The sequence below is a fragment of the Sus scrofa genome, chromosome 1 (assembly GCF_000003025.6).
Source record: "Sus scrofa isolate TJ Tabasco breed Duroc chromosome 1, Sscrofa11.1, whole genome shotgun sequence".
NCBI classification, from domain to species: Eukaryota; Metazoa; Chordata; class Mammalia; order Artiodactyla; family Suidae; genus Sus; species Sus scrofa.
This window is the reverse complement of record NC_010443.5, coordinates 131,032,599-131,057,234: the sequence shown is the minus strand read 5'-3', so window position 1 is coordinate 131,057,234 and position 24,636 is coordinate 131,032,599. Positions and strand designations below refer to the sequence as shown.

The following is a 24,636-nucleotide window of genomic DNA, read 5'->3' as shown; positions in this document are numbered from 1 at the left end:
AGGCACTTGACTATATGACCTGTTCACTAGCAAAGATATAACTCAGGAACAGCCAATAGGAAGAGATGTGTGGGGGAGGAGCACAGGGCTTCCACACCCTCCCCAGGCCTCACCCTCTCAGGACCTTGATGTGCTCACCAGCCTGGAAACTCCCTGAATCTCATCACTTGGGGGTTTTTATGGAGATTCCATTAAGTTGGCATGATTGATTAAATCATTGGCCATTGATTAACTCAGACTCCAGCTCCTCTTCCTTCCCCAGAGGTGGGGGCAGGGAAGGCTGAAAATTCCAACATTCTTGTCACTTGGGGAATTCCAAGAGTTTTAGGAAGCTATGTGCCAGGAATGGGGCTGGATTGGAGGGAGGACAAAGACCAAAGCCTTTTTCCCATTTCCCATTGTACCACAGAAACTTTAAATTTTTTTTTTTTTTTTTTTTTTTTTTTTTTTTTTTTTTTTTTTTTGCTGCACCTGTAGCATTCAGAAGTTCCTGAGCCAGGGATCGAACCTGTGCCACAGCAGTGACCCAAGCCATAGAGGTGACATGCGGGATTCTTAACCTGCTGAGCCACCAGGGAACTCTACAGATCTTTTTTGGGGGGAGTAGGGGGCAAGAAATAGTGACTTTATTTGGAAAGCCAGAAGACCAAAAAGATGATGGGCTGTGTCCCAAAGAATCATCTTGATACAGGTCTTTTTTTTTTAATTAATTAATTAAGGTTCCCAGGCCACAGTTCAAATCGGAGCTACAGCTGCCAGCCTACACCATGGCCACAGCAACGCAGGATCTGAGCCTTGCCTGAGACCTACTCCACAGCTCATGGCAACGCCAGATCCTTAACCCACTGATCAAAGCCAGGGATTGAACCCACAACCTCATGGTTGCTAGTCAGATTCATTTCCACTGCACCATGATGGGAACTCCAATACAGGTCTTTTTTTAAATTTCACTTCTATTTGTCTCTTGCTGGTGTGCAGAAATACATTGATTTTATAATATTGACCTTGAATTGGGAACTTTTAAAATTCCCATATTTAATCCCAATAGTTTACATGTAGATTTTCTGGATTTTTCTATGTAGTCACTCATGTTGTCCCAGGCAGTGTTATCCTCACCATTATTTTGGATGAGCCCTGGCAGCCTCCCTTTAGGTGTGGATTTCCCACTAGCAAAGTGACTGGCTCTGATTTCTAAGTCTCTGCTCCCCGTCCCCTAAAGCCTGAGCTCAGTTCATTGCTTCCCCACCTCCTACCACAAGCTCTGGACCCTGGGACCCTGTGCGGCCCTCCTCTCTCCTCAGGCCCTTCCTGCTGCCTGTGGAAGAACCTACTCTGGAATTGCTGTGAGGGGATCCCACAGTCGTGTAGACCACTGGCTAAAAATGCTATCTGTGCATTCCTGCAGCCAACAGTGGACTCTTGGGGCTACGGAGTTGGGGCGAGGGATGTTGTGGGGGGCAGAGGGGGCATTAGCCAGCTCTTCTACAATTCTCAGCTGTGTTTCTGCACCTCCAGAGGAGTCCATAGAGTGAGGAGAGTAATGGGAACTCCCAGAGGAGGTCAAGTTTTACCAAACCACAGAGTCTACTTTGTGGAGAGGTGGCGAGGGCCTGAGAACCAGAAATCAGGCATGACCCCTGACAGGAGAACCTGAGACCCATAGTTGGACATCACTCCCAGACCTATATCTGCTCACATCCTGACATATGCAGGGCCCTGAGCTTAGAGATAGGATGCACAGAGGCCAACATAGAAAAAGAAATAGCCCTTGTCTACTGGGAATCTGCTCATTTAACACTCCCTAAACCCTGTGAAATACCTTTTATTAACCCTGTTTTATAAAGAACAGTGAGGCTCGGAGTTCCCGTAGTTGCTCAGCAGTAACGAACCTGACTAGTATCCATGAGGATGCAGGTTCGATCCCTGGCCTCGCTCAGTGGGTTAAGGATTTGGGATTGCCATGAGCTGTGGTGTAGGCTGGCAACTGCAGCTCCAATTTGACCCCTAGCCTGGGAACTTCCATGTACCTTAGATAAGTCCCTAAAAGAAAAAGAAAAAAGAATATTGAGGCTCAAATCATGTAGGTGATTCAGTCTCTCCCCAGATTAGTGGAAAACTCCCTGCAACTCACCTGTAACCCAAACAGTATATTTCATTCCAAAGTTTCTTGGTCCTTGGGGCTCCTGCACATGTGGCTTTGCCTGATGGGATTGTTTGGTAGGTTCCTGAACCTCGAGGCCCCCAAACTGGCTTCAGTTCCAAGAGGTCTGACACAGATTCAGATTGATTCATGGTTGGCGAATGCCCAGTGCAGAGGCTGTGGCAGTTAGATAGAGCACCCTGCCTTCCTACCAGCTGCCTCCCAGATCTGTGACCTGCTCCAAAACCTGCCAGACTGACCAGGAAGGTTTTGTCTCCAGAGCAGGAGCAAAGTGAGAATGCCATGGCACAGATCTATCCAGTTCTGTGGACAGGTGATTGATCCAAGCATTCAATTCAAGAAACAAACAGGTCTTGATGAAACACACCTATGGGAGTGTCTGACGTGGCTCAGTGGTTAATGAATCTGACTAGCATCCATGAGGACACAGGTTTGATCCCTGGCCTTGCTCAGTGGGTTAAGGATCCGGCATTGCTGTGAGCTGTGGTGTAGGTTGCAGACGTGGCTCGGATCTAGTGTTGCTGTGGCTGTGGCTTTGGCCAGCAGCTACAGCTTCAATTTGACCCTTAGCCTGGGAACCTCCATGTGCCACAAGTGCCACCCTAAAAAAAGTGAAAAAGAAAAAAAGAAAAAGAAAAAATTTAAAAAGACCTTTCCAGGTGACACAAGGATCCACTGTCCTTTGCAACCTCCACACAAAACCATTAAGCTGTTTTGAGCCACTTCAGATACAAAGCCTTCAAGTGAACACACCCAACCCTGTCTTCCATCACATGTGGTCCCCGCCCAGGGCTCCCTGAAGTCGTGGCCAGACTGGTACTCTAGAAGGGTCACCTTGCCTCCTGAATTTCCAATCTCCCTCTCTCAGATCTGGAGCTTAGGTAAAATGGAAGCCAGCAAGGCAAGGGATGGGGGTTTGCCTGCAAGTGATCTGTATAGTCAGAGAGAAAGGGGCCCAGAAGGAGGTGAGCTGTCTCTTCCTGGAGAGCTTTTCCCCTAAGATAACAACCCTCACCAACCCCAGCCTTGCCCTTGGTCCAGAATTAGGGCCAAGCTCCTGGGAACCATCAGGGCCCCTTCAGTTTGGTTTCACATTGGGCAACATGTCTGTGAATCAGCAGCTTGGCTTTTTATGGAGTTGTATGTCACATTCACAGGTTTTATGTCTGTGAACCATCCTGGGACAAACCTGAGTTGACTGTGATACAAAAGAAAACACAAACCCAAAAACCCTTTTAACAAAGAGTTGAATTCGATTTGCTAATTTTGTTTAGGATTTTCATTTATGTTCATAAGCGAAATGGATTCAAATTTTCCTTTCCTGGTACTACTCTTACCTGGTCCAAGAATCAAGATCAAACTCACTTCATAAAATGAGTTTGCTGGCTTTCCTCCCTTTCCCCTATCCCACATTTTAATTTTTTGACAGTGGATGATATTTGTCCTGGGCTTTGGATCATATGAAAACACCCCAGAGTCTGCCTGCTCAGCAGGAGACTTGGCGCAGACGAGAAGACAGACAACTCTTTTCTTGTTTTTAGTCTGTGTTGGCTTATTTATGGGGCTTTTGCTGTTTCTGGGACCTATCTGCAGGGCACTAGCCATTTTCTTGAGGAAGCAGTCCTGAGAGGTGGGGAGAAGCCCTTGGGCTGGTGCAGGGGGGCTGTTCCAGGGAAGGGAATCCGGGGTCCCACCTTGGCCACCTGTGCTTCCTGGGGGGGGCAGGTTCCTGTGAAGCCACTGCTGGAACTCAGCCTGACCCTCCCCACACAGGCACCATGTTCCGCAAGAAAAAAAAGAAACGCCCTGAGATCTCGGCCCCACAGAACTTCCAGCACCGTGTCCACACCTCCTTCGACCCCAAAGAAGGCAAATTCGTGGGCCTCCCCCCACAATGGCAGAACATCCTGGACACACTGAGACGACCCAAGCCTGTGGTGGACCCTTCACGCATCACTCGGGTGCAGCTCCAGCCCATGAAGGTGAGGGGAGCAGCAGGGATGGCAGAGGGGAAGGACTCAGGCCACCCCCTCCACAGAAGGCGGCCACAAAGCCACACACACGTCCGAAGAACCACCCAGTTACCAGCTCTCTATTAGCCAGGCTGTTTCCAGTCCTGCTGATCAGCCTCGTTCCTCCCTGGGTGACCCAGGGAGGAGGAGCCTGGGGTATCCCTCTCCTCAGGGTGGCAGGGTTGCCAGATTTAGAAAAACAAAAGCAAAACCAAGATGCCCCCCCCAAAAAAATTCGAGTTTCAGATAACAATGAATAATCTTTAAGTATGTCCCTTGCAATATTTGAACCTGCAGCCCCACAGGGGCTAGGGGGCTCTCACAGACCGGGGGGGTTGATTCATGGGTTAAGAAGGGTCGGCCCAAGGGCCTAATAGAGGTTAGGGTCAGGGTCATGGTTTGGAAGCCCTGCTGTGGGCCCTGGAAAGGGATGGAAAAGTTAAGGACTAGATGGATGACAGCTATGTGAGTGCTTGGGCATTCTTCCCCAAAGCCCTGGGGGAGGCTCTGTGACCCGGTCTGTGAACAGGCAGCTCACTAGCTCTCCCCACTCCCCTGCAGACGGTGGTGCGGGGCAGCTCGGTGCCCACGGACGGCTACATCTCCGGGCTGCTCAATGATATCCAGAAGTTGTCGGTCATCAGCTCCAATACCTTGCGAGGCCGCAGCCCCACCAGCCGGCGGCGGGCACAGTCCCTGGGGCTGCTGGGGGATGAGCAATGGGCCAACGACCCAGACATGTACCTGCAGAGCCCCCAGTCTGAGCGCACCGACCCCCACGGCCTCTACCTCAGCTGCAACGGAGGTGCACCAGCAGGCTGCAGGCAGACAACGCCGTGGCCTGAGCCGCAGAGCCCACGGGTCCTGCCCAATGGGCTGGCCACCAAGGCACAGTCCCTGGGCCCCGCCGAGTTCCAGGGTGCCACGCAGCGCTGCCTGCAGTTGGGCGCCTGCCTGCAGAGCTCCCCACCTGGCACCTCGTCCCCCACAGCCACGGGCAGGCGTGGGACCAAGACTGCCAGGCATGGCTCCGAGGAGACCCGGCCACAGTCCTGCTTGGTGGGCTCAGCCGCAGGCAGGCCGGGTGGGGAGGGCAGCCCCAGCCCTAAGACCCAGGAGAGCAGCCTGAAGCGCAGGCTGTTCCGAAGCATGTTCCTGTCTGCCTCTGCCACCGCCCCTCCGAGCAGCAGCAGGCCAGGCCCTCCACCACAGAGCAAGGTAGGTCAGGTTGGGCTGCCTCTGGGGCCACTCTCAAGTGGGCAGGGAGCCGGGCCCAGCAGCCTCCACTGGGGACACAGGCCCTGCCTGGCCTTCCCCACTTACAGGGTTGGGTCGGGGAAGGCATGAGGGAAACAGACCATCAGCTGGGGATTCTCACCTGCACCAGCTGAGCCCTCATCCTCCAAAGGCTTAGCATGTATGAGTCAGAGGTTGCAAGCCAGGTCGTTTTCTGGGGCCTCAGAGGGGCTATGGCGTGCCCCAGCTTACACTCATGCCCTCTGGGAGTGTCTAGGCAGACCACATTGCGTGGCAGACACTCCCACACCCCCAACTCCCCACCCTAGAAAAAGCAGCCTCTTTAGGAGTTCCCATCATGGCATAGAGGAAACGAATCCAACTGGGAACCATGAGGTTGCGGGTTTGATCCCTGGCCTTGCTCAGTGGGTTAAGAATCCGGCGTTGCTGTGAGCTGTGGTGTAGGTTGCAGACGTGGCTCGGATCTGATGTTGTTGTGGCTCTGGCATAGGCTGGTGGCTACAGCTCTGATTAGACCCCTAGCCTGGCAACCTCCATATGCTGTAGGTGCAGCCCTAAAAAGACAAAAAGACAAAAAAAAAAAAAAAAAAACAGCCTCTTTGAGCACACACCCAGACCCTCCCCTATCCACAGTACCCAGCATCCCCCACCCAGGCCCCAGCAGAGGTAGGTGCTCGAGCACTGGGGGCAGGGAAGGTCTCTCTGGCTCCCTCTTCTCAGACCTTCTTTTAGCCTCAGCCCCTCGCTAGTCCCAGTGCTCTCATGAGATCCTGCACAGCCTCCCCCATAGAAACACTCATGTTAACTCCTTAGCTAGTACGGATTCTTCCCTCCCCCTTTTTTCCTAATGCTGCTTTGTTTAGCACTCCTGTGATTATTTATTCTCATGTTGTGTGTCCTATGAAAAGCTAGAGGACTAAACTTGCCTGGGTCTGGGAGCAGCAGGAGTTTGGGAGAGCAGGAGTGTGTGACAGCCTCAAATGCACATATTTTTCTTGTAAAAAAAGAAACAGTGAAGGGAGCTCTAATGGTGACATTTCTTGGCAGGCAGAGGAGGAGAACACTTTTGCTTCTCGCATGCCCTATGACATCCTGTCCATGGTGACAGTAACATCCTTTCCCATTTGGCAGATGAGAAGACTGACTCAGAGGCGATACGTCTGCCAGGTGTCATGAATGAGTCAGCCGAGCCAGTGGGAGGGGCCCTCTGGGCTCTCGCCTCTTGCTCACTGAAGGCTTTCCAACCAATCATGACATCTTTTAGCTCTTTCCTGAGAGACAGGCAAAAATGAGCTTGGGCTGTAGCACAAGAATTGTTAGACGTAAGTGTGAGCCTGGAGCCTGCCGTCCCTGGATGGTGCCAGTGTGTCCAGCCTGACCTGGGGGTGGGCGTTGAGGAGTGGCCTGGACCCCAACCCTTGTAAGTCACTGCCAGCCCAAGGCACCCAGCGAAGGTTCTGGGCCCGGTGCCTCCCACTCCCCCACAGGGACAAAGGACAGCAGGCTGGGATCCCCCATGGGGTGGGGGTTTGAGGGAGGAACAGATGAGATATGGCTTGATGTGTCCGTGTGAGAAACATGAGTGCCTGTGAGCTGAGGGGTCTCTGGAAGTCTGTGCCTGTGGAGAGACATTCTCCAGAAAACTCAGGTGGGAGCAGAACAGCGCACACTGCTGGAAGTGCACTTGGGGAGGACTGCGGGGTGGGTGTGGTTTCGGGGACTTGGAGGAGGGGGTGTCACTACTGGGCTGGGCACTGACATGTATGGTCTGGGCCCCTGCCAGCACCCCACAGCAGGAAAACAGGCTGACCTCCAGCCTCTGTTGGCCTATCCGTCCCTACACCCTTTACCCACCACAGCCGCGGCCATGGGGTGTGCAGGCTCTTGTCAGAACCTGTGGAGGTGCCTTTGGAGGCAGATGGTGCTTGTCTGGGGCTCAGAAACACCACAGTTCCAAATCCAGGGGAGTAGTTTCCATCTTGGCCCCCGGGCATACCTTTCTAGATAGATGCTCTCCAGGCAGCCTCCTAAAAGGCAGAGCCAAGACTGCCCGCAACTCAACCCTGGGCCAGGGCTTCTCAACCCTGTACTCTTAACATTTGGATCCAATAATTCTCAGTTGTAGTGGCTCTCCTGGGCACTATAGGGTATTTATTTAGTCTTTTGTCTTTATAGGGTTGCACCCCTGGCATATGGAGGTTCCCAGACTAGGGGTTCCATCAGAGCTGTAGCTGCCAGTCTGCAGCTCAGCCACAGCCAGAGCAACGCGGGATCCAAGACATGTCTTCGACCTACACCACAGTTCATGGCAACTCCAGATCCTTAACCTGCTGAGCAAGGCCAGGGATTGAACCCAAGTCCTCATGGATACTAGTGGGGTTTGTTAACCACTGAGCCACGACAGGAACTCCAATTGTAGGATGTTTAGAAGCATCTCTGGCCTCTGCCCACTAGATGCTAGTAGCACCCCTCAGGTGGTACAACCTCATATCCCTCCAGATAATACCAAACATTCCTTGGGGGGGGAATCACCCACAGTTGAGAACCATGGCTCCTAGCAGATCACCACACAGCTAGGAAACATTCAGTTTCCTCCTCCTCCCCCAGGACCCTGAGCCCCAAGAACTCCCAGACGAAGCCAGCAGCCAGCCCTCTGCACTCAGCACATCCTGGAGGTTGGGTCTGGACACTCCTAGCAACTCCAAAGGCAGCAGTACTGCACTGGTGCCTCTGGGGAAGGCAGGCCACCAGTGGTCACAGTGTGCTGGGAGTGGCTGCAAGAGAGTCTGTGGTCCCAGGCAGCTTAGCCTACAATCACTCACTTTGGCTAAAGAGTGAAAGAAGACCTTAAGTGGGGGCAGGGAGGCCAAAGGGGTAAGACAGGGAGGAGCTTGGGGGATTTAGAAGTAGTCCCACTTAGTGGCAGAAAGGCCAAGTCAGAAAGACCTCAACAGAAGTTCCCTGGTGGCTCAGCAGGTTAAAGATCCAGCATTGTCACTGCTGTGGCTCAGGTTTGATCCCTGACCTGGGAACTTCCACATGCTATGGGTGAGGCCAAAAAAAAAAAAAAAAAAGACTTCAGCAATCAGCAAGCCTTGGTTAAGCACCTACTGTGTACCATGTTCTCCATTATATGCTAAGGATGCTCAGTAGGACCACAGCACAGGGGCCAGAGGTAGAACTGAAGTCTGGCTTTGTGCCTTACTGCTGAGTGACTCTGGGAAAGTTACTTAACCTCTCTGAGTACATTTCCTCATCTACTTTCCTCATCTATCTAATGTAGATAATAATAGTATCCAGAGTTCCCATCGAGGCGCAGTGGTTAACAAATCCGACTAGGAACCATGAGGTTGCGGGTTCGGTCCCTGCCCTTGCTCAGTGGGTTAATGATCCGGCGTTGCGTGAGCTGTGGTGTAGGTTGCAGACGCGGCTCGGATCCCGCGTTGCTGTGGCTCTGGCGTAGGCCGGTGGCTACAGCTCCGATTCAACCCCTAACCTGGGAACCTCCATATGCTGCGGGAGCAGCCTAAGAAATAGCAACAATAACAACAACAACAACAACAAAAAAGACAAAAAAAAATAATAATAGTATCCATAGGATAATAGAACAACCCATGGGGCTCTGAGAATTAAATGCATAATGCATTTGAAGCCCTTGTCAAGGTGGTAAGTCCTCAATAAATGGTTTTATTATTTCTAGTGTTATATGGCTTCTGCCTATGTGGTATTTATGGTACAGCATCCCAGGCCCAAAGCTGGAGAGCCAGCCCTGTCACCAAGGCCCAAGAAGGGAACATGAGGCATCATTGTAACTCCACAATACAACTCTTCTTTCCAGTGGCTTCCTGCCCAAGAAGAGGTCTGAGTCACACAAGTAACTCCAGAATTAATCCAGAACCCTTTGCAATTAGTCCTCCTTTCCCTTTCTTGGAGTGGCTTACCAAGTTTTATCTGGTCCTTTCTAGTGGTTACATTAAGCAAAAGCTCCCTCCTTGTGGAGATAGGCAGCAAGGCCAAAAAAGGGACACTTGAGACCAGACCCTGATAAGGTGAAGACCAAGCCTAGCCCCACCACACCATGTCCTCTGTCCCATGTCCCAGGCCACGACAGTGCTGGCCTCTCAACCAGACACATCTGCCATTTCCATCCCTGCCACTGCATCCTCAGCCCGCAGCACCTGGGGCAGGGTCTCCACAGGGGCCTTGACAGGAGAAAGGGAGCAAAGCCCCTTCCTCATTCCCTCCACATGGCTTGTCCCCACCATCCCCATGTCCACTCATCCAAAGATCAGAGAGCTCGTGCAGGAGGCTGGGAGGCCAGAAGGTGAGGAAAACTGTCTTACCGTCTTCCTTAGATATCTACAGAGAGGAGTTCCTGTTGTGGCTCAGCAATAATGAACCCAACTAGTAACCATGAGGATGTGGGTTCAATCCCTGGCCTCACTTAGTGGGTTAAGGTTCTGGAGTTGCCATGAGCTGCAGTGTAAATCGCAGACGTGGCCCAGATCTGGAGTTGCTGTGGCTGTGATGTAAGCTGGCAGCTGCAGCTTTGATTTGACCCCTAGCCTGGGAACTTCCATATGCCACACATGTGGCCTAAAAACAGGGAAAAAGGAAGGAAGGAAGGAGGGAGGGAGGGAAGAAAGGAAGGAAGGAAGGAAGGAGAGGGAGAGAGAGAGAGAGAGGGAGAGAAAGAAAGAAAGAAAGAGAAAGAAAGAAAGAAAGAAAGAAAGAAAGAAAGAAAGAAAGAAAGAAAGAAAGAAAGAAAAAGAAAGAAAGAAAAGGAAGAGAAGAAAGGGAAGAAAAGAAAAGGAAAGGATCCAGATAGAGGTCCATGGCTGTCAGAGTAATCTCAAGAGCAGCTTTAGGAGTTTTTCGGGTCCCCAAGCTCTGCCTGGCCCCACACAGATGCTCAGAGAGCATGTTTTCTGTGTTAAGCCCTTGCCTCCCAACCAGCAGGTAGTCTTTTTACAGAGCCTTGGGGGCTGCCTCCAGGTGACATCTCATGGAACTCCTGCTCTGGGAACTGGCCTCACAGCCTCCCTCTACCCCCAGTCCCAGCCCTCCCAGAAGCCATGGAGTCAGAGCTGCTCAAACTGTGGCCCACGGTTCCTCCCACATCAAAGCCCAGAGGCCTCGTTAAAATGCAGAGGCCCTGCAGTAGCTGGAAGCTGTCTCCAGGGCCCAACAATCTGCATTTTTATCCGGCTCCCCAAATCACTGTGCATTTATAGAGGAGAATGGATCCCAGAGAGGAGGACTGATCTAAGATTCATCATAAGTCAGAGCAGAGTAGGACTGGAACCTGGGTCCTGATCCCCAGTCTGGCAGTTCCACTGCTCCATCACAACAGAGCAGGGGAGGGAGGTGCTATGAGGACATGGGAGAATTTATTTACTGTACCATGTGCTCACCAGGCAGCAGTGGAGTGGTCCTAGGAGGCCTCCCTGGCCCCTTCACCATAAAGGCCAAGCTCGAGGCAGGCCCGCCTCCCAGAGGCTGGCGCACATGGAATGGGCAGGCGAGGCTGGGGTGGCAGAGGCGCCATGCACATGCTTGACTCCAGGCAAAGCCAGGGACTGAGGTGAGGGCCCTGATGTCTAGGGGAAAAGGGGAAGAGGTTGAAAAGGCTCTGGCCGAGCCTGTGAGGACCCAAGGCCCAGATTCAAGCAGCATAGCCCCAGCTGAGTGTCGAATAGATTCCCTAGAAGTTGATTCAGCTTTGAAGGTGAGGATGGGGACCCCAGGGCACCAAGACAACCATCTGTGAGATACTCTGAAATGTCCTGGGAAGGCTTCTCTGTAGCTTCTGAAGTGTGTGTCCCCCTAGGTCACATATGGCCCTCTCCGGGTGCCCCTTTTAAAAGCACACAGTCCCTGGATTTCCCTTGTGGCACAGTGGGTTAAGGATCCCATGTGGTCATTGCAGTGGCTCAGGTTGTTGCTGTGGCACAGGTTCAATCCCTGGCCTAGGAACTTCCCCATGCCTCGGGCATGCCCCCCCCCAAAAAAAAACAAAAAACAAAACAAAAAAAAAAACTTGGGTGGTTTAAAAAAAAAAAATCCCTGTTTGGAGTCATGTTGCACATCCTAGCCCCTTGGGAATAACCCAAGGATGGGACCCCGCCCCCCCCCCTTTTTTTTTAATGGCCGCATCTACAGCCTATGGAAGTTCCCAGTTTAGGGGTAGGGATCAAATCAGAGCTGTAGCTGCCTACCTATGCCATAGCCACAGCAATGCCAGATCCAAGGAACATCTGTGACCTACACCACAGCTCACAGCAACTCTGGATCCTTAACCCACTGAGCAAGGGCAGGGATTGAATTCACATCCTCACAGATCCTAGTTGGGTTTGTAACCTCTGAGCCACAACAGGAACTCCAGATGGGACCCTTCCTTGCTGGGGCTGCCAGGAGAGCTGGGCCTGGAGAGTCAAGGAGCTTCCTGGGCTGGGCCTGAGCAGGGCTCACTGAGGGCCCAGTCTGTCACTCAGTTCCACCTTCCCTCTTTCTCTCCCCACCAGAGACCAGAAGGATAGGCCTTCCCTTCCTTGTTGGGGGTCATCAAGGAATTCCATGGAGGAGATCCATGTTCAGGAGCAAGTGGAGGGGCTGCTCTGGGGCGCCCTTAGGAAACCCCCTCTTCCCTGGCTCCAAGGTTTGGGCTTGGCTAGACCTACCTTCCTGATTCTAGATCTCTCTGGCACCAGATCCCCAGCCCAAGGGACACCCGAGATGCTAACATGGCTCTCTGGTCCTCTGTTGCATGTCACAGCACAGACACTCTGCCTTACTGCACCCCCTACCCCAGTGCCCAGGGCCTTTTCCTCCCACATGGGCCCTTGGGTGGGGAAGCCACGGTTGTCAGTGCTTCTGGCCCAGATTCCCTGTGCAGCCCCACAGCACAGAGGGAAGATTGCCCTCGGTGGCCTCCCAGGGGTCTGGCTGTCAATCACCCAAGGAAGAAATAAATACCCAGCCCAGGAAACCCCAGGGAGTCAGCTTTATCTCCCCAGGAGGGGCAGAGAGGCTGTAAATAGCTGTTGTCTGCTCACCTGGGGACACTGGGGTTGGTTTCTCAAACAGGACTACGGTTTAGTTTCAGTTCCATTTGAAAATCTTTGCTTGCTGCGACTGACTTGGGAGACGATGGTTTGGTTTGATGCCCTGCCTGATACTGACCAAGTCCAGAGGTCACAGCAGTCACCCCCTGCCTCTGGGAAGGGTGCACTCCCACAGCCAAACCCCTGTTTCTTTCTTTCTTCCTGTAGCCCACCTCCTCTTTCAGACCACCACAGAAAGAATGCCCCCCAAGCCTGGTGGCCAAGGCCCAGTCCTTGCCCTCGGACCAACCTGTGGGAATCTTCAGCCCTCTGACCACCTCGGATACCAGCAGCCCCCACAAGTCCCTCCGAATAGCGCCAGCTGCCGGCCCTCCTCCAGGCCGGTCTTCCCCGGCAGGCTCCCCCCGCACCCGGCATGCCCAGATCAGCACCAGCAACCTGTACCTGCCCCAGGACCCCACGGTGGCCAAGGGTGCCCTGGCTGGTGAGGACACGGGTGTTGTGACGCATGAGCAGTTCAAGGCTGCACTCAGGATGGTGGTGGACCAGGGTGACCCCCGGCTGCTGCTGGACAGCTACGTGAAGATTGGCGAGGGCTCCACAGGCATTGTCTGCCTGGCCCGGGAGAAGCATTCGGGCCGCCAGGTGGCCGTCAAGATGATGGACCTCAGGAAGCAGCAGCGCAGGGAGCTGCTCTTTAATGAGGTGGGAGGGGAGGGCAGGGCGGGGCGTTTGGGACAGTCAGGTGCAGGGAGTGTGCCCCACACTCAGGCATCCCCTCCTGCCCCCAGGTGGTGATCATGCGGGACTACCAGCACCTCAACGTGGTGGAGATGTATAAGAGCTACCTGGTGGGTGAGGAGCTGTGGGTGCTCATGGAGTTCCTGCAGGGCGGGGCCCTCACAGACATCGTCTCTCAAGTCAGGTGGGCAGCTTGGAGGGCTGGGACCCAGCACCGGCTAACCCCTGCCCCACTGCCCGGCGGGGCTATTAGGCAGCCTCAGGCCGAGACAACTGGGGTGCCTGTCCTGAGCCACCTTCCCTGCCCCACCCCCATCTTTGGCTTAACGGACCCAGGGGGCTCAGGGAAGGGGAAAGACACTGGGTCTCCAGCCTAGGCCCGGGGGCTCTGGCCTGCCTGGGCTCCTACACACATTGCCCAGAAGCTGTTTTCCCCGGTACCCTGGGGGACCTATGCGGCCTGGCCCATCTGCCCTGCAGCCCGGCCAGAGCTAACATTCTCTTCCACCGGTGGCCCTGCCTTCCCTGTCCAGGCTGAATGAGGAGCAGATCGCTACGGTGTGCGAGGCCGTGCTGCAGGCCCTGGCTTACCTGCACGCCCAGGGTGTCATCCACCGGGACATCAAGAGTGACTCCATCCTGCTGACCCTCGACGGCAGGGTAGGGCCCTTCCCACCCTGGCACGACCACACCCCCCACTTTCCTGCTCCCTGCCTTGCTTCTCCTCCTAGTTCACCACTCACGCTCCTTTCTCCCTCTCACCCCAACCCCAGGTGAAACTCTCAGACTTTGGATTCTGTGCGCAAATCAGCAAAGATGTCCCTAAGAGGAAGTCCCTGGTGGGAACCCCCTACTGGATGGCTCCTGAAGTTATCTCCAGGTCTCTGTATGCGACGGAGGTAATGGTCGCCTTGTCTCCCAGTCCTCCCAGAAGAGGCCTGGGAACACACAGATTATTCATGGTCTCCTCCAGAGCCCCCCCCCCCCACCAAAAATAGCCCAGTTCTCAGGGTCCCACTTAGTCAATACCCTACTCTGCTGTCCCATCTCCCCTCTTGGGTGGATCTTCTCTGGCCTGTGCTACCACAAACTGGTCCCCAGAATGCTCCCCAACCCAAGCTCAAGGTCAGGCTGGGGTATGGCCAGCCTCCCCATGTGTGATGGTCTTTCTAGGAGAGTGGCTGACAGCTACATCTTTACAGTCAGTGGTCACTGCTGCAGGAAGTAGCTGACCACAGGGAAGGTAGCCAGGAAGGAGGCCCACTCCCCAGGGAAACCTGGAACCAGCTGCTCCCTTCTCCCTCCAGCATGCTGCTACCATGGAGCCAGACTCTGGCCAGTGGAGTCAGGGACATTCTCCTCCTGCAGGTGGATATCTGGTCTCTGGGCATCATGGTGATTGAGATGGTGGATGGAGAACCACCCTACTTCAGTGACTCCCCAGTGCAAGCCATGAAGAGGCTCCGGGACAGTCCCCCACCCAAGCTGAAGAACTCACACAAGGTCAGTCAGTCACAGGGTATGACCTGGCAGGCCCCATTCTTCCTGAGGCTTCAAGGCTCTCAGGCCCAGCCTTTCCCTTCCAGAGAAGCCAGAGAATCTGGGCTCCTGGAAAAGCCTCCTCCTTCTCCACACAAAACTCGCATGGTGTGGACTGCAGTGTGGAGCCTAGTCACAAACTCCCATGGTCACCCCTGCAGACAACTGACGGGAGCCTGGGAGAAGGGAAAGCGAGCCTGCCCAGAATCCTGATGTCCTGGGGAGGAATCTGGAGAAGCTAATTGAGCAGGAACTCCTCCACCTCATGGCCCAGTGTTCCCAGTCCATCACAGAGAATTGGCCTGCCCCTCATCAGTATACATCCTGATCATATCTGAGCCAGTTTTCCCCTTAAAACAAATGTGTGTGTGTGTTTAACCCTTTTCTGTTAAATCCACCCAAACCCACAATCCTTACCTGCCGGCACCCCCTGCTGGTAGCCAGGCCAGCACAGGGCTGCAAAACGGCACTGCCATCTGGTGGCCAGAGTGAGAAATGTCCCAGAGAGTTGAAGCTCGGTTCCTAAATGGCAAAAGAGTTCTGCAGCCCTACTGGATGGGAGGACAGACAAGAAACAACTAGTCCTTGGAGCTTGCTCTCCTGACCCCTAGACTAGCAGATATAGGGGAGATTTCTAACTGGCTAATTCCCCAGAGGATGTGGCTTTCTGTAACAGCCCAAGACAGCCTTATCTCAAAATACTGGCTCAGATTAAACCAAGATAAGCCCTTGACTTTGACTGTAAGGCTTAGAACAGTACAGAAATCTCCCTTTTCAGGTCCCACTTTGTCCTTCTCTATTTTTCAAAGCACTTCTTCATCCTTGACCTCTTTATCTTCACTAAAGCCCTGTGTGGCAGACAAGGCAAGTACATTTTATCATTAGCCCATTTTACAGATGAGAAAACTGAGGTCTAGAAAAAAGTACAACTTTCCAGAGATCAGGGATAGATCCAGGACAGGATCACTGGTACCAATCCCATGCCCCATTCCACAGAGCCTGAACACAGAGCCCTGAGAAGCAAGGTTAGGGAGTTCCTGTCGTGGCTCAGTGGTTAGCAAACCTGACTAGCATCCATGAGGACGTGGGTTTGATCCCTGGCCTCGCTCAGTGGGTTACTGATCTGGTGAGCTGCAGTGTAGGTCGCAGATGTGGTTCAGATCCCACATTGCGGTGGTTCTGGTGTAGTCTGGAGGCTACAGCTCTGATTTGACCCCTAGCCTGGGAACCTCCACATGCTGCTGGTGCAGCCCTAAAAGACAAAAAGACAATAACAACAACAACAACAACAACAAAAAAGAAGAAGCAGGGTTAGGGATGGCCTGTATTTGGAGCCAGCACCTCAGCCCTCCAGGTATCCTAATTCCATTGCTCAGCAGCTCCCCCTATAGGTCACCTGGCTACTTTTCCTGGGCTGATGCAGACTTTCTTTACCTACCTGAAAATTCAAAAAGTGCTGAGTCTGGGAGGAAAGAGGAAGTAAGAAAAGAAAGAATTTAAGACTTTCAGATGAGGTTGGGCCAGGCAGATTGGGTCACCCCAAAGTGGCTCAAACTGTGGCTTCCTCTCACTGCCTTGCCTCCACAGGTCTCCCCTGTGCTGCGAGACTTCCTAGAACGGATGCTGGTGCGGGACCCCCAGGAGAGAGCCACAGCCCAGGAGCTCCTGGACCACCCCTTCCTGCTGCAGACAGGACTGCCTGAGTGCCTGGTGCCCCTGATCCAGCTCTACCGCAAGCAGACCTCCACCTGCTGAGCCCACCCTCGGAGTGCACCTGCCACCTGTGCCCACAGGCAGCGGACACCAGGCCACCAGATTGCCAACAGGGCCTGCCTGCCTGCCTCATTCTCTCAGTATTCTCTCCAAAGATTGAATGTGAAGCCCCACCCCCCCCCACCACCCCTCAGCCCACTGGGCCAGGCCGGACCTGCCCCTCGGTCACTCTCCCTCCCAAGAGTCCCCAGTTGCCTTTGGCATGATGGAGACCCCTTCCACAGGATGACCCTTTGTTATTTGCACAGGGATATTTCTACGAAACATGGAGACCAGCGATTCTGGCCTCTGTAGCCAACACAGCAGAAAAGGCTGCTGCAATTTTTATAAAGGTAGTTGTACGTGAACATCCCAGGTCACCCAAGAGGCAGACTGCCTGTCTTCACCAGGATGCTTGCTCTTCTCAATTCCAGTTCCAGACCCTGGGGTGTTAGGGCCACAGGAAAGGTGTTTATTGCCCGAGTCCGTCTTCCTCCCTTGTGTCTGACCTTCTGAAGGCACAGTCCAACCTGCACCTGCTTCCAACCCACCTGTGCTGACAACATTCTCCCTGCACAGCCCATGCCCAACTGTGAACAGCCTGCCTGCTCAGGGCCATGAGGGGGGGCATTTTCTGGGTGAAAGAGGAAGAAGGCAGCTGGTGGTAAAGGTGGTCTCACTTTACAGGATGTGTGTACGTGTGTGCGTGCGTGTGGGTGTACACACGTGTCAGAAGGTCACCCACAGCTGGCTTCCCTCCTCTCTCCCACTAAGTTCTGAAGGGACCTGCTTCCTTGGCCTGGCTTCCCGCCTCTTACATCCCAAGTTTCTACCTGACCAGTAAAGAGGTCTGTGTTGAAGCTTGGCAGTTTTCTGAGTTTCTCCTGTCCTGTGACCAGAATGGTGAGGGAACAAACTCTGTTTTACCTGAGGGCTTCATCTCAATAATCAGGTCATCAGGGACCCGATCTTTTGTGTGTGTGTATGTGTGCATGTGTGTGTGCTCAGGGGACCTGTTCTTTTCAAAATCCTGTTCTGGGGGGTGCACCAGCTCCCGGGGTTCCATCATGTCACCAGAATGGGTACCCCATCTGTGCAAACCACCTACCCCCAGCTGCCTCCTCTGACACCTGTCTCCTTGTCCTCCCCTCCCCTACCTTCAGGGCTGTTGTGAGACAAGGAATCCCAGGGAAGAATCCAGGTGTCTGGACCCTGTCTAGATAATATTTTTAGATTCCTCTGCTCCCTAGTGGTCTGCTTTGGGGCAAACAAACAAAAATTGTGATGACTTTTTTTTAAGGGGTCAGAGTTTTAAAAACAAAAGCATCTACCGTAGAAACTTTTGTGAAGTTTGTTTGCACTTGTGCCCGTTTTAAATTAAACTGAGTGTTCAAAACCCGTGGCCTTCCTGCTGTCTCTGGGAGTGAAGCCAGGCTGTCTTCCAACTGGCCATGCTGTAGTGGGTGTCCAGGGTGCCCCCCCCATGTGAGCTCCCCAGTGGTCACTCTGATCCACAGAAAATCCAACTCCCTAGAGACACGTGAGCCTGAAATGAGGGCAGAGGAGGGAAACAGGAAGTGAAAGGCCGTTGGGAGAGCAAGGGCTGAGAAACAGACAGGCCTCCTTCTCAGGGGAGAAGAACCCAGCCTCGAAAGTCAGGGCACCTCAGGGGCTGGGAGGGAGCCAGCAGGGCTGATGACCACTTTCTTCAGCAGCATCTCCCTTCCCCCATTTGCTTCTCACCCCCTGGAAAGTCAAGAGGCTGCTCTCCCCAAGCTGTTCATTAGGAAGTAGCCTGGAACTGCTTGGAGTGAGAAAACAATCTCTGTTTCAGTTCTCAGAATGGAGGAAGACCGGGAGAAGTACAACCAGAAACCAAGAAACCTGGGTCTTTAACCTTCTAGCTCTTGACACTGATTCCAGCACTTCCTTCCTAAGGTCTCATCCTACCCCTTCTCTGCCCTGATTCACTGAAACTTCTTACCCAGGAGCAGGGAGTCCTGCTGAGCTTCTTCTGCTCCCCACTGCATGCCCACCTAGACAGCCGCCTAGGTCCGAGGGCCCCAGTCCCACCCGCTCAGCGGGAAGTAGCCCTGAGTCTTACCTGCAGGAGGCAGCAGCGGAGGGCGGGGCAGTGTTGGAGGCTGAGGAAGCAGGCTCACCCTTCCACCTCTCCAACGGGAGCCCGGAGTCAGGCGTGGTTAGCAAGACAAAGAGAGGCCAGTTCTTGCAACTGAATAACACTGGATTTATTAACTATTCTTTTGAGTTCTAACAGTCCTTCCACCAAAAGCGTGCGCGTATGTCATTTAGCCTCACACACAGAACAGTTCTGAGCTTGAACCAAGAGTACCAGTGCCAGTGGCACAGGTGTCTTCACAACAACGAAAGCAACAAGAGTTAGAAAAGCAAAATATTCAGAAAAGTCTCTGCTAAAATGGAGCGAGCTTGAGAGGCCCCTCAGCCTCAGTGCTCCAGGGCTGACAATGAGAGGAAGTTCAGCTGAGTGAAATGTGGTGAAATGTTTTAACTTCTGAACAGAGCTGGACCTGGTAAGAAATCTGCAAGAACAGCAAGGCAAGTCAAACACACAATTCAGTTCAGACAGGAAAGATCTGCTGTGGTTTTTTAGAAATATCACTTTCAACCACCAAACCCTTGGCGACTCCACAGAGAGGAGACTTCGTGGTTCTTTACCCAATAAAAAAGGCCCAAGGTGAGTTCAAAGACCTGTGTTAGTGACACGTGAAACATGACTGACAGCACCTTCAACATAACTGCAACCAAGACCTCGTGGTATTTTGAAGCCAAAACATTCATATTCTTACACCATTAAAAACTTCATGAAAATCAAACAGTTGGATAAGGATAAGTGAGCAAGCAAAGATCAGAAAAAAGGAGTTTGCTCTTGGGGTGTCCAATTATCCTCCACCCCACCCCAGATCCTCTCCTCTGGCTTTTCAGGTGCTTCAGTATCATCCCACCACCACCCAGACAGTGGGACAGAGAAGAGGCAGATATCTGGGCAGAAAAGAGTAGGGAAAGGGCAGAGCACCCCAGAAACAAAGCAAATCTTATCAGAAGAAAACAGTGCATAATCAGTAGGTTCCAAGGTTCAGAAGTCATAAGGGATGGGTTGGAAGCTCCAGTTTCTCAGAAGACATCAGGAGCTCTCCAAACCGAGCCTTAACTGGGAAGATCTTGGGAGTCCTAAGTGAAGGGTCTGGGCTCCTGCTACTCCAAATGCGAGTTTTTTGTTCATTGTCTCTCACTTCACTGCTGTGAAATGACTTCAAGTATCCGGATTTAATATACTACAAGAAGAAGTGAATTCCATGGGTAAATACACACGTAGGGAGAAGTACATGGCGGTGATTCCAAAAAACCCCAGAAGTCAGACTCCGTGCCAGAGTGCAGCGAGGAAAGCGCACCGTTGCCACCAGAGGGCACCAGAGATCACGTCCACTGTCCGGGCCCTCGCGCCCTTGTGGCCTCTGGAGGGGGTTAGAAGCATAGACAACGTATCTGACACCTACACAAGGCCCGCCCCTGATCACCCAATCCTCACCCCAGGCCTAATTTCTCATCATAGATCATTCTTGCTCTGGGTAGTTCCCTTGGAGTTACTGGTGAGAAACTTCCGTTTTGCGAAGACGAATAGACCGACGTTTTAAAAAGACCCCATTGCAGGCAGGTGAGGGGCTGCACGATCAACCTTCGGGGTTCATTAAAAACAAAAACGAAACTTCCCCTCGAGCCGCCACCGGGCAGGCTGTATATACGGGCGCATAGATACACGTGCAGGCACTGCCACAGGGTTCTGGGGCACGCGATTCGCTAGACACCGCCCCACCTCCCCCCCACCCGCCCTCGACCCTTCTCGCTAGGCGGACACAAAGAGGAGTCGGGGGCGAAGACAGAGGGGACAAAATACCAGGCCCGAAAAAGGCCGTTAACCATCTCTCCGCGGTGGCCTCTGACTCACTAATCTGCCCAGTACTGAAGCAGGGCCGGGCCAGCGTCCCACGCGTTGGGCAAAGGCAGGGGTCCTTGGTTTCGACCTCTAGCATCCATCATCCGCCCTGCCCTCCATTAACGGCTCAGCGAGAAGCAGGAACCGTTTAACAGCCCCCTTCCAGCAACCGCCGGAGTTTGATGTAATTTAAACTCGGACCTGCGGCTCGTGTGGGCTTCAGACTCCCGCGCGCCGCCCGTTTAACGTGGCAAACACTTCAGTCAATTATCCCCCTCGCGGAGCTTCTATTTAAAGAGACGTTGTCAGGTTCTTAAGCCTCGGATCAGACCCGCTGCTTTCTGCTTCATATACAAAGACTCAAAACACAAGTTCTTTGAGGATTGGAAGAAATACAATTAAAGCCCTTGCAACCATTCTACCCTGCGGGAGCACCCACGTGCAGGACGGGGGAGCTGGGAGGGGGTGGGGGCGGGGGAAGTGCTAAATCTTTTCCATTTCAGGCTTCAGAGAGTGAGAGGAAATAGGCTCTAGAGCCCAGAGCTGCGCTGGGCTGGATAATGGTTGGCAGGAGGCAATGACCCCACATGGTCAATGAAGTTGAATCTAGGGTCTGCCTTGGGCTGAGGCAGAGTAAGCTGGAATTACCCAGAAGCTGGTTCAAGGGACAACTGACCTTCCTACCACCCCAAAAATGTTCTTTAAGGTCTTGAGGCAGTTTTTCCCCAGAAAAAAAATCTAACCTCCAGATTCTTTCTCTTCTGTGGAGAGAGGCTCCGGGGCCTGTCTCCTGGCTCCCCTTCTCCAATACCTAAGGGGAAGGGAGACTTAAGTCCTGTGGGTACTATAGTCAGCATCACTGGGGTGGAGGGTGGGCTGGGAGAGGCTAGGCCTTTGTTCTACAGGTCAACTCTCCTGCCCGCCTGGCTGACAAAGGTGTAGAAAAACCTGGCAAGGGCAAGGGGAAGGAAACTCCCCTTCCCAAACCGGAAGCACTCAGGTCGGAGCATTAGGGCTGAGGGAAGTAGGCCCGGCTTGGGAGGCTGTAGCGGATGGAACCAGTCTTCTATTCCCTGCTTCCATGACATGAAGGGCCGGCCTTTAAAGAAGGTGAGAGACTTGGTCAGGGAATACCAATAAGCACAAAAAGGAAATAAGATGGGGGTCCCTTTGAGAGAGAGAGCAGATGGTGGTCTCGCCTTGGTTGGAGGACAGGTTCTAGGATCAGGGGGTGGGAAACTGCCCCGAAAGTAAGAGACCTGGAAAAAAGAAATCCCAGTGGAGCAGAGACGGGAAGGTGAGGGGAGCGCGTTTGGGCCTCAAGGCTGTTTACCGCTGAGCGTGCAGCACCACGGCCTCTGTGCCTGCCTGCCAGGTCTGAGGCCCAGGCTCTGACTGGGGCAGAGAGTTGGGCTCTAATTCCGAGCTGCCCTCGGGCCCAGGTGCCTCTCCGACCAAGCTGGGGATGTCTGGTGCTGTGGAGCGTCGGCGCAAACCCAAGCGGCCAGAGCCGGGGCCGCCCTCCGGGTGGGGGCTAAGGCCGATGGGGGCTTGCACTAAGGCTGGGGGCGCTCCCTCCAGCACCTCCTGCGAACGCCACCGCCCAGCCCCCGAAGACTGGGGCGAGTGTGGTCGGGCCATCAGGGCTCCCGCCCGCAGTCGAGCTGCCTCCTCCTCGGTCACGGCACCCAACGCCAGGCTCATGCTCCGGCCTAGCTCCGGCCGCTCGCTGCCCTGTGCCCGGTGCCGGCCGAAGCCCTTTCCCCCTGAGCCAGCCTCACCGCCGTGGCCATGGCCGTGGCCGCCCGCCGCTCGCGCAAAGCGCGCCAGGAGAGGCCGCGGTAGGCGGCGGGGGCTGGGTCGTCGGCGCTCAGGGCTGGGCGCGGGAGCCGGACGGCCAGGGGGGCTGTCGGAGTTGGAGCCCCGGGCTGCAGCGGCGGCGGCCGCGCGGCCCCAGGGCCCGGTGAGGGCCTGCACACAGGTCCCATGACCGCGGGCGGCGGCCAGCTGCAGCGCCGTGAGGCCCGCCCGGTTGGTGCGGTCCAGGCGTAGGCCGAGGCGGCGGAAAGAGCGCACCAGGAACTCGAGCACCGCCCCGTGGCCGCACGCTGCCGCCCACATCACCGGGCTGTTGCCCGCGGAGTCAGCCGCCTCGGGGTCGCCGCTGAACTGCACCAGCAGTTGCACGGCGTCCAGGTGGCCGCGCTCGCACGCCAGGCTGAGCGCCGTGCGGCCGCGCTCGTCCCGCAGGTTCACGGCCGCACCCTGCTCCAGAAGTAGTCGCACAAAGCGCGCGCGCAGCGCGGGGTCTGGCAAGCCCACCGCCACCATGAGCGGCGTGCGGCCCTGCTCCGCACGGCAGTCGATGATGCTGCGGTCCAGCGCATCCAGCACAAAGCGAGCTAGGTGCACTTTGCCTGCCTGCATGGCCTCCAGGAAGGTACGCGTTCCCGCTCGGGGGCACAGGTCCTTGGGCTTGAGCATGGCCTCGGCCGCCGCGCCCAGGCGGCCCGGCAGCTCCGCACGGGGGCGCCCCTGTTCCTGCGCCCCTCCGGGCTCCGCCTCCGAGGCGCTAGCGTTTGGCTCCCTCCGCGCGTGGGCGGTGGCGGCCGAAGGTCCTGAGCTTCCCGCTCTGTCCTCCAGCTGCCTCGCCGTTCCTGGGCAGCACGCCTGGCGTCTCACTGCTCCTTCCCCGAGCTTCCCGCCTGGAGGTGTAGATTGCGCGCTACTCCGGGCTCCGCGCCTGACCCGCCACAAGACGACGGGAGCCGAAGCTCCGGACCCTCCTGACTCTTCCGCTGCTTTCCCTTTGTCCAGTGCCCCTCAGTCCCTCGTAGCTGGAAGCCGCGCCACTCACCGGCACCCGGGGCAGCCCCGCTCCCCTGCTGAGACGGTGGCGCCAGCCGTGCGCGGCTGCCTCCAGCCCTGGCGGGGCGCGCCGCTCCTCAATCTGCTGGCGCCGCTTCTCCGCCTCCTCCCCTCTAGCGGGGGCCGGGCCACACCAGGGCGCTTGCTCCATACTTGGGGGGCTCGGCGGCAAGGGAGCGGCAGCCCGGCTGGGTACCTGGCTTTATAGCCTCAGGGGTCTCCATGGCAATAGCTGCCCTGAAAGCGGGCAGGCAGTCAGGGCAAAAACTGACGGGGCGGCGGAGACCACCCCTGACCCCCCCCCCCACTTGGGCCAAGACGTCGGGGAGCAGCTCCTCCTCCGCGCTTCCCCGGGGCTGCGGCGGCGGGGGCTGGGCTGGGGATGCACGCAGGGGGCCACATGCATTCGACCGGGCCAATCCCAAAGTCACAGTCTTCTCTCCCCACCCTCCACCCCTAGCGGAGTCGGTATCCTGGGCTCCTTAGAAACTAGCGGGACTCCGAGCCCGTCGAGGAAGACGAGGGCCACCCCTAGCGGTACGGGTGTAAGGAAATGGGACCTCATGAAGCAGAATTGGACCATAAGCGAGCTGGAGTTGGCGGCGAAAGGCAGACCGGGAGTAAATCACTCGCCAAATCGAAGGAGGGGGTACTTGCGCTGCGCGGGTTTGGGGGTGCTCAGCCTGCCTGCGATGTGCCACTCGAAGCGAATCACTCACGCACACACAATTGTTCCGCACACGCTCACTCGGCTCAGGGCTGGGGGTGGAGAAGTGCATGCTCCAATCTCAGACGTCTCCAACCCCGACAACGTGCCCGCCTGCCAGCTCCTGAGAAGCTGCCAGAGCCGAGACGCAGCGACCGAAGCGGGAGTCTTGGGATCTGGGAATGCTGCAGTCGCGTTAGCAACTCCTCCTCGCTGCCGCCCCAGAAAGAGTGAGGAACATGCAGGGCTCCCCCCAGGGTCCCTGTCTCCCTCTCAAGCAGAAAACAACTCCGAGACCACAGAGCTCTGACCGTGACCACTAGCTGACCCCTTCTAAGAGGAAGAAGAGAGCACGAGTCTATAGGGCGTGGGAAAACCACTACATACCCTCTCCCTGGCCCGCTGCTCTGCTCTGGGGGCGAGGGAGGGGTGCGCAGGCCTTGGTGGAGGGGAGACAGAGCGCCTCAGAGCTGCAGAGGGTGGGAGGGTGTGTAGAGCTGGAATGGATATTTGTGAAGTAAGAAGTGAGTCAGGTAGCGACCACAGAATTTACTGAGACTTGT

General features: G+C 55.0%; 2 protein-coding genes across 4 annotated transcripts in view; one reads left to right on the top strand and one right to left on the bottom strand.

The window, feature by feature from the left end:
• Positions 1 to 17,922, top strand: part of PAK6 (p21 (RAC1) activated kinase 6) — a 38,108-nt gene extending 20,186 nt beyond the window's left edge. For all 3 annotated transcript variants that reach the window (XM_021097786.1, XM_021097791.1, XM_021097802.1), the window contains 8 exons: positions 3,935 to 4,143; positions 4,735 to 5,391; positions 12,702 to 13,199; positions 13,286 to 13,419; positions 13,769 to 13,895; positions 14,009 to 14,134; positions 14,604 to 14,738; positions 16,362 to 17,922. In XM_021097786.1, coding sequence (XP_020953445.1) covers positions 3,940 to 4,143; positions 4,735 to 5,391; positions 12,702 to 13,199; positions 13,286 to 13,419; positions 13,769 to 13,895; positions 14,009 to 14,134; positions 14,604 to 14,738; positions 16,362 to 16,529 — 2,049 coding nt within the window. In that variant the 5' untranslated portion in view covers positions 3,935 to 3,939 and the 3' untranslated portion in view covers positions 16,530 to 17,922. The remainder of the gene's footprint in view (positions 1 to 3,934; positions 4,144 to 4,734; positions 5,392 to 12,701; positions 13,200 to 13,285; positions 13,420 to 13,768; positions 13,896 to 14,008; positions 14,135 to 14,603; positions 14,739 to 16,361) is intronic.
• ANKRD63 (ankyrin repeat domain 63) lies at positions 16,887 to 24,616 on the bottom strand. The gene has a single exon (XM_021097815.1). The coding sequence runs from the start codon at positions 22,981 to 22,983 to the stop codon at positions 21,829 to 21,831; it is 1,155 nt and encodes a 384-aa protein (XP_020953474.1). The 5' UTR covers positions 22,984 to 24,616; the 3' UTR covers positions 16,887 to 21,828.

Excerpts from the sequence above, each read along its gene's own strand:
- ANKRD63 (XM_021097815.1), bottom strand. The coding sequence starts at position 22,983 with ATGCTCAAGCCCAAGGACCTGTGCCCCCGAGCGGGAACGCGTACCTTC.